Genomic DNA, 6,827 nt, shown 5'->3' with positions numbered 1-6,827 from the left:
TATTAAGCGATGATTTAAACTCCATGTTTACTTCATAGTAATTCTTAAGGATACGTCTACACTTGCTCCCTAGTTCGAGCTAGGGATGCAAATGTAGGCGACGGAAATTGCTAATGAAGTGGGGATTTAAATAACCCACGCTTCATTAGCATAATCTTGCCCGCGCATTATTCCGCTCGACAGCTGATTCGAACCAGGAAGTGCGCTGCGGGCCCCGTTTGTTCAAATCAAACACCATGGTTGGAACTAACGTTACTCCTCATTTTTTAAGAAGTAACTTTAGTTCGAACCAATGGATCTGATTCAAACGAACGCATCACAGGGTGCACTTTCTGGTTCGAATCAGCTGGTGAGGGGAATAACGTGCGGGCGAGATTATGCTAATGAAGTGCGGGATATTTAAATCCCTGCTTCCTTAGCAATTTCGGTCGGCTACATTTGCATCCCTAGCTTGAACTAGGGAGCAAGTGTAGACATACAAAGTGTTTCCATTGCAAGAGTGGTGAAGGTTTCAAATATCAGCCTGCAGAAGCGAGAGTCCAGAGCTATATAGAAGCACCTCCTGCATTTCATGGACAGAAGAGCTGGCTGTGGAATGATTTAAGTGTAGTGGGGCTAACAGGCTGGCCAGGCTAGTGTGTGTGTGGACGGGCGAGGGGGGGAGGGCTCCATGCTCCCAAAAGGGGCGGAGACTTGGGCTGAAGGGGTGGGGCTAGAGGCAGACAACCCTCAGTGCTATCTTGAATGCACCATGCTGGTCCCCTCCCTACTCCTAGCCAGCACTGAGACCTTGTGTGCTCTGCGGTACTCCAGTAGCAATGAAAAGGCCTAGGGCTCCAGCCACCACTGTTCTTGTGGTAACAGCAGCAGCTGGGAATCCCAAGCCCTTTTGAATCCCTCTTTCCTTCCTCCCCATCAGTAGGCTTGTGTATGTGGGAATATTTCTGCATGATCACTGTAAGCCTGCACCATGCTTTTTCCTGCCCACTGTGTTCTCATTCAGTCGGAAAAGTCGTGGGACTGAGAGGAGTCAGTGACAAACGTTGGGTGCAGAAAGGGCGACAACAGTCCTCCGGCAACACTGGGTTGTCACGTGCCACCCCAACTGAAATTGCTACTCCATGGCATGTTGAAAACAAAAGGAAGAAGCCCATTATGTGGCTCTTCATGCTCCCATTTAAGTCCATAGGCCTCTCCCCATTGATGCCAAAGACAGACGGGTTGGGCCTGAGGTAACCCACCACGGAGATCCACTCTAGGAAGGATCTTTCCCTGGCTTAAGTGGAGGAGAAATCGAGCAAATGTTCTTGACATCTTTGATGACATAAATTAGGGAATTCTCCATCCCCAGAGAAGGGCATCTCCGGCTGGGTGGTGCAGTGATTTAAATAGGCGTCCTCATTGTGTATTGTCTAGAGATTTCTCCATCTTCACTGAAATCTGTCCTCTCTTCAAAAATGGCCCGCAATGCGACCAGGAGACAGCCTCTAAGTCGGTGCTGCCTATAGCTCCCAACGATGAAGTAAATAACTGGATTGATGCAGCTGTTGATAGAGGCCAGTAGGTAAGAGAACTCATTAGTGAGACCATGCTCAATAAGGTCGAGGAAGTATTGCACACTGAGGGGAACAGCAAAGATGAGGAAGAAGAAGATGGTGAGCAGGATAACAACGTAGAGCTTTCCTGGGTGGCGGAACTGGAGGCTACGTCGGAGCTTGATAAACAGGACCAGGCTGGACCCCACCATGATGGGAGCAAAAATGAGGCAATTCAGACCATACACGGGTAGGAATCTCTCCAAGCAATATTCTGTTCCATCCACAAGACACAAAGAATACACTGTTCCTGAGACCAGGCAGGAGAGAGCCCAGAGCAGGACACAGATGATGGCAGACAAGTGTGTTGGGCGGCTACGGCGGTGCCAGATGGGAAAGAAGACAGACACGCACCTCTCCATGCTGATAGCTGTCAGGAAATAAAGGCTGGCGCTGTACGTAAGCAAAGACAGCACCAGAAACGTGTTCATTAAGTTTTTCCCCTCTAAAGCAACACAAAAGTGCTGTTTGGCATTAGAGGTTAAAAGGAAACCAGGCAGGAAGAGGAGGAAGCCAAAGTCTGCAGCAGCCAGGTTGAGGATGTAGACAGTGAAGACATTCCTCTTAATGCAGAAGCCGAGGAACCAGAGGACAATCCCGTTTCCCACCAATCCAAATAGGCAGAGGAACAGGGTGATGCTGTCGATGGTCACAACGGTTACATCTATTAGGCATCCAGCCAAGTCGTTTTCCTCGTCAGGCCCCGGGCTGGTCCAATTCTCAGTAAAATACATTTCAGTCGTCTCACTCATCACTGTGGGATGCTGGACCTTCCCGTTGGCACTCACCTGTTGGCAGAGAGCAGACAGGGACCATCAGTGAGTTGCACCCCTAGTGCTGTGTGTCACTGCTCATTCCAAACCATCCCCAGCCTCCAGCCTTGGAACAGCCAGGTCCCAGCAAGTGGGAGGGAGAAATGTCTAAAGAGGTATTGGCCATAGGGATGCCGGGCAGAGAGAGAGACACGGAAGGAAGACTGCTGTGTACAGGCCCCATCTGGAGAGACAGACAGCCACACAGAGGGAGAGGGAGGGGAATAGAAAGAGAACACAGGAGGGACTGTCGGCCGTGTATGTGCAGAGAATGGCAGGAGGAAGAAATGTTGGTGAGAATTGAAGAGTGATGTAGAAAGAGGCAGAGAGAACAACAGAGAGAGAAATCACAAATCATTAATGATGACAAAGAGCAATTCTTTACCTTCCTTTCAGTGGCCTGATCCAAGTATTTACCGGAGCCGGGCTGAGGTAGGTTTGCTTCAGAATCTCTCTGTTTCACAGGTTTCACTGTAGGATCTTACTGGGAAAGATCTTTGGGTAATAACGTATAAAACAGCTACAGTTTTCTTGCCCGTGTCTTGTGCCGCATCAAGTCCCTTCTCAGGGAAATGTCTTCTCCACCTTGGGCAGAGCGGGACTCACAGATCACACAGTGTCAGGGCATCTGATGACTCTTGGGCGGATCGATAGAATCAGCCAATTTCAGCACTGTGTTTCCCCTTTCCGCCTGCATCTGGCTGCTTCTGCAATAAAGGAAATGCTTGCACAAGGTTCAGTCTCATGGGAGAGATACTGCAGAAAGTTTATTTTCTCTGAGAAAGGTTCTTAGTGTGTGAATGAGCATGAAGATTTCATCATCATCATCATCATCATCTCCAACAACCATGGGTTCAATGCTTCTTGGTGCCTGATGCCTCCCTCACTATTTCCTTCCATCTTTCCCTGTCCAGTACGGAGTGGTTTCTGTAGACTAGCTCTGCACCAATCTACCATAACATCTACCCATTCTCTGTGGGGTCTGTATCTCCTATTTGGACCATCCATTATGCCGAATACCAGGGTCTTAACTTTTCGCTCGTTGTTCATTTTGTGGATATGCCCAAATAGCTGTAACTTCCATTGTATAACCTTCTGCCACAGGTTCTCTTTCAACTATATCTTCCTATGTAATTCTTCGTTGGTGACCTTCTGCAGCCATCCTACTCTCGGGATCTTTCTGTAACAACTCCTCTCAAATGCCAATATCCTTCTCTTCTAATGTTTCATATCACTTATGTCTCACATCCATACAAAATGCTGCGAAATACACACGTACACACGTTTTCAAGATGCTCAGCTTCGTTGCTAAGCTAATAGCTTTACTTTTCCAGATTTTATCCATCGCCTTCAAACTCACTCTTGCTTTTGCTATTCTAGTTGCAATTTCCTTCTTACAGTCTAGATCATACATCATGTTGCCCCCCAAATATGTGAACTTCTCTACGTTCTCTAGTTTGATCCCATCTACACTGCTCTTCCTTCCAATTTCCTTATCTCCAAATACCATTGTCTTCATTATATCGATATTCATAATCAGTCCGTACCACTTCCCTTCCTCATTTAGCACCTGCACCGTTCTCGCTAGCATCTCTTTATCTTCTCGATTTGCACCTTCTTAATTGTTTAATTTTTCTACAGTTTTTCCAAATTTGGTATTTCTGGGAAACTTGAGTTATGACTTTTGTGACTTGATGATAGGAAATCGTATGCTCTCCGGTCTCAGTCTGGAGCTAAGGGAAGGTTGGCCTGGGTCTGGAGGAGCCAGAGGGCAGCCCAGAACCAGAAGGGGGCTCAACTCAGGGCTGAGGGACACTGTGCAGGCCTCCTACCACCACTCCCTGACTCAGGGCATCTGGGGGCCGTGCAAGTCTCCCACTGGTGTTCCCTGAGCCTGGTCGAGGGGGACGAGGGCCACACATGCATCCCACTGGCATTCTCTGGACTCAGCCCAGGAAGGGAGGGAGAGGCAACACTGGATGGCCTGGCAGTGCTGGTAGTGAGGTTGTCTGTGGGTCCTGGGGAGTGGGCCATGACTGTGCTGCCTGGCTGCACTGGTGCTGCTGGGGGGGGCTGTGGTGGGAAGCCTGGGGGGACGTCCTTCCCCTCTCCTGTGCTAGGACTGAGGGCCAGAAGGGAGAAGTTTGGAGCAGGGGGACCGCTTACCTGGGCTGGTGGCAGGCAGCATGGCGAGCCCCATCCCCGCTCCCTGGCTACTGTGGCTGCCCCAGTGGTCACTCCCTGTTGTACAGCTCTCCCCTTCACTCACTGCCCTAGAGGTGACTGTGAGTATCGTATCCTTCCTCTCTGTGCCCCTTCCTTTCCATGTGATGGAAAATAATGTAATTCCAGGCACATCCCATTTTTCTGGCACAACCGTACCCTGACCTTGCTTTAAGTTAGGAGACGAGGAAGCTACATTCCAAATTTGGTTGCCCTACCTCTTGCCATTGAGGAGGAGTTCTTGGAGAAATGGACTCGCAGACAGACAGATGCACCGATCTCTAATATATAAATACCGTGTTTTTACATGTGATCATTAGAAAATGTAAATAATCCTAGAAGAAGCCAAAGATCCCTCCAAGAATGAGGGAAATGCAGTGGGTATAAGAGAAGGAAACAGGCATAGAATCCTCTTGTGATGAGTTCTTGGGGTACAACATGGAACTGGGGTGTCACTGAGCTCTCTGTCCCAGCAACTTGGGCTCTCTCGTACCCTGTAATGCTGTGACAAGCTGCAAATAGTGACTTTATTGTATTGGTCCACAGCATGAGATCTGAAGAGCAGGGTGTGGGGGCGGGAGGGAAAGGTGTAGCAACATCTAGATATTGAAATGAAACAAAATATACACTTGGTCCAGTTCAGCATTAAGACTGATCTTAAGAAAATGTAAATAATCCCAGAAGGACACAAATAAAAGAACAGAAAATGGGGGAAGCACAACGAATAGACATTACTCACATGCTAGAAAACAGCGAATCAAGTGTGTAACCCCCACTGCATGTGCAGATGGATTGTTTCTACTGCCTCTCTTCCATTGTTATTCAAAAGAATAAAACGTTTTCTAATGGTATTTACAATGGGAGTGCCCAGCTACAACTTGCGACAAAACCTCCCCGGTGCCAGTTTAATGTTTCAGTACAGAGAAGGGATTTACATAACAATTTATGCTTGGGCCTGACACACGCCTCAGCGCACTTTGTTGTGCATTTAATAGAATTCACGGAAGGGGACTGGATTACAACGTGACTGAGTTGGTGCTTTATGTGTACTTCATATTGGTACTGCTCTTGCATCAACAGTGGAAAATGGAACCATCAGCAACCAGGATGGAGGCCTAATCCAGGATACTGCGGGAAGACTGTGGGTGACTACAGGGCTAAATGAAAGTTAAACCAAACTTGACACCTTTCCTTTGGACACAGATACTAGGGCTTATTGCTTGGGGAAGACATTGACGCAAGAACAGCAAGCAGCAGTGTAGAATCTATGGCAGAGGGGCCAAAGCTGGTTCCTGGCTTGCCTGGATCAGGACCCTGAGGATTGGGGCTCCTTTCCCAGCATCAAGGAGTTGGACTGGTTCTTCAGCTCTGTGACTCTCCTCGCATCCAGACTCCATGCCCCTATTCTGCTTTTGCACCCTACCTCCCACCCAGCCCCACCACCCTCCAACCCACTCCTGCATTCTCCCTCCTGGCCAGACCCCACATCTCAAGATTGCTTCCAAACACTGAACTCTTCATTTTTGGCTCAACTCAAGAGCATAGGTGGGCCCACAAAATCTACTAGCTGTCCTCCCCCCAGCTTTGATGTGTGGGGAGTGTCTTTCTCCTTCTCAAGCTTCAGCAGGGGAGCTGAGTTAGCCTGTAACTGGAAAAGCTTTTTAAAAAGCAACAAATAGTCCTGCAGCACCTTAGGGTATGTCTACACTTTCCCCCTAGTTCGAACTAGAGAGGCTAATGTATGCATTTGAAGCTGCAAATGAAGCCCAGGATTTAAATATCCCGGGCTTCATTTGCATCTTCCCGGGCGCCGCCATATTTAAATGTTCCTTAGTCCGAACTCCATGCCCGTGGCTACACGCGGCACGGAGTAGGTAGCTCGAATTAGGATCTCTAATTTGAACTACTGTTACTCCTCATGGAACGAGGTGTACCGGTAGTTCGAATTAGAGATCGTAATTGGAACTACCTACTCCGTGCCTCATGTAGCATGGGCACAGAGTACAGACTAAGGGACATTTAAAAATGGTTTCGCCCAGGAAGATGCAAATGAAACCCGGGATATTTAAATCCTGGGCTTCATTTGCAACTTCGAATGCCTACATTAGCCTCCCTAGTTTGGACTAGGGGGTTAGTGTAGACATACCCTTAGAGACCAACAAAACATGTAGATGGTATGATGAACTTTTGTGCGCAC

The 6,827-nt window shown here is 48.2% G+C and overlaps 1 protein-coding gene across 1 annotated transcript; it reads right to left on the bottom strand.

The window, feature by feature from the left end:
- Positions 1-359: 359 nt before the first annotated feature.
- LOC102455027 (mas-related G protein-coupled receptor member H-like) lies at positions 360-3,288 on the bottom strand. The gene has a single exon (XM_089778228.1). It carries the CDS (start codon positions 2,345-2,347, stop codon positions 1,385-1,387), a length of 963 nt encoding a protein of 320 aa, XP_089634354.1. The 5' UTR covers positions 2,348-3,288; the 3' UTR covers positions 360-1,384.
- Between the last annotated feature and the right edge of the window lie 3,539 nt (positions 3,289-6,827).

The sequence above is a fragment of the Pelodiscus sinensis genome, chromosome 5 (assembly GCF_052426305.1).
Source record: "Pelodiscus sinensis isolate ZL-2025 chromosome 5, ASM5242630v1, whole genome shotgun sequence".
In the NCBI taxonomy this organism is placed as follows: Eukaryota; Metazoa; Chordata; order Testudines; family Trionychidae; genus Pelodiscus; species Pelodiscus sinensis.
The sequence above is the reverse complement of the archived record's forward strand: the minus strand, read 5'-3'. Positions and strand labels throughout refer to the sequence as shown.